The sequence below is a fragment of the Galeopterus variegatus genome, unplaced genomic scaffold (assembly GCF_000696425.1).
Source record: "Galeopterus variegatus unplaced genomic scaffold, G_variegatus-3.0.2 Scaffold2832, whole genome shotgun sequence".
In the NCBI taxonomy this organism is placed as follows: Eukaryota; Metazoa; Chordata; class Mammalia; order Dermoptera; family Cynocephalidae; genus Galeopterus; species Galeopterus variegatus.
In genome coordinates this window covers 262,447-263,914 of record NW_007728943.1, presented here as the reverse complement: position 1 = coordinate 263,914, position 1,468 = coordinate 262,447, and the positions used below count along the sequence as shown (strand labels likewise).

Here is a 1,468-nt window from a genome sequence, read left to right as displayed (position 1 = left end):
TTGCGATCCGTTGCCGGACACGGAAAAAGACAAAAGACAAAAAAAAAAAAAAAAAATCTCTTCCTACAACTGAAGATAATTATAACAATTACAAACACAACCCAGACAAACAATATGCTTGTTTCTTAATTAAATATATATTTTGACAATATCATTTACCTTAAAGAGTCATGAAACAAACAGCAATAGTGAAACAGGAACTTAAAGAAGCAATGTTTTTTTACTAGCAGTTTCAGACAATTTAACTATTTGGAAAAGACCCAAGATTAAAGATAGTCTTCCAAAAATAAGTTTCATTTCACCTTAGGTTTAATATTCTCCAGTTCTCCGTTCTTTAGTCTCCATAAAACATGTCTTGTTGTATCTCCCCCAATTCCAAAATTCAGTGCATGAAGTGGGGAAAAAAGCTCTCGCCATATCTAAAAAGAGAAAAACTTGATTTAGTTAAGCTAAAAACAGTGGAAAATAAAATCCTTCAATTGCAATGTATTGTGAGGCATCTCAAATAATAATTTCCATTTTCTGTATTCAAACATAACACCGCAAATGGTGTGCCACTCACTTTTTAAAGGGCTTTGAAGATAGCCCTTCAAAGGGCTATCTCAGTTAACTCAGTTCTTAATGCAGATTAGGTCTCAGCTCAAGAATATAGCCACAACTCAATCTGATTCCCCTTAAGAGGTACCAACATTTATAATTAAGTTGCCAACTCAATAAACTCTCCTTTCCATTTATTCAACTATTTAAAGGAACAGGTGAAGCAGAAAAACAGATGAAGAAATTTACAGTGCTGGAGCCAGAACAAAATAAAGTTATCTTTTACTTTAAATTTCCCTTGTAAGAATGCCTAACCCTAAGAAAAGATTTGGAAGAGATCACTACAAAAATATGTAAAATAAGAAAATGGCAAAATACAAGTAATAATAAGTGAGAATCATAACTAGGACAAATATATATATATATACAAATACAAATAAGACAACAGTAAAATACAAATAGAGTTGAAAAAAATCACAGCTAAGGCAAATGCAAATAAACAAATATAACGTCAAACTTCTTGAAAGCCAGAGCAAAAACATTTAGTAATAAACAATGATAAACTTTTTTCCTTGTCTCATCCTGTTAGGTGGCACAAAGAATCTCATTAGGTAGTTCTGATTTCCCTTATACTCTGAACTCGAGCTTCTCTAAGAGTCATGAATAAGTCTATAGGTCCAGCTCAGAATGAAAGTCTGTTAGTAATTAATGGATATATATCAGTAGCCAAAAACCACCCTCATTCCTTCCACCTTTACCTCATATTGTTGCATTAACTGCACCATGGAGTCTCCCACAAACAGCACATCAGGCTCTTTGTCTTTACAGTCCAGAACAAATCTGTTGTGCTGGTTAAGAAAGAAAAATTAGAAACTGGCATTTTTTTTTTTTTTTGTCTTTTTTCGTGTCCGGCAACGGATAGCAACCCTCA

The 1,468-nt window shown here is 33.0% G+C and overlaps 1 protein-coding gene across 1 annotated transcript in view; it reads right to left on the bottom strand.

Moving 5' to 3' along the window:
• Positions 1-302: 302 nt before the first annotated feature.
• Positions 303-1,468, bottom strand: part of LOC103599030 (platelet-activating factor acetylhydrolase IB subunit beta) — a gene marked incomplete at its 3' end in the record, with an annotated part of 20,672 nt that continues 19,506 nt past the window's right edge. Inside the window, exons 3-4 of the mRNA XM_008583103.1 lie at positions 1,296-1,385; positions 303-419 (exon numbers count right to left, since the gene is read on the bottom strand). Of these exons, the coding sequence (XP_008581325.1) occupies positions 303-419; positions 1,296-1,385 (207 nt within the window). The remainder of the gene's footprint in view (positions 420-1,295; positions 1,386-1,468) is intronic.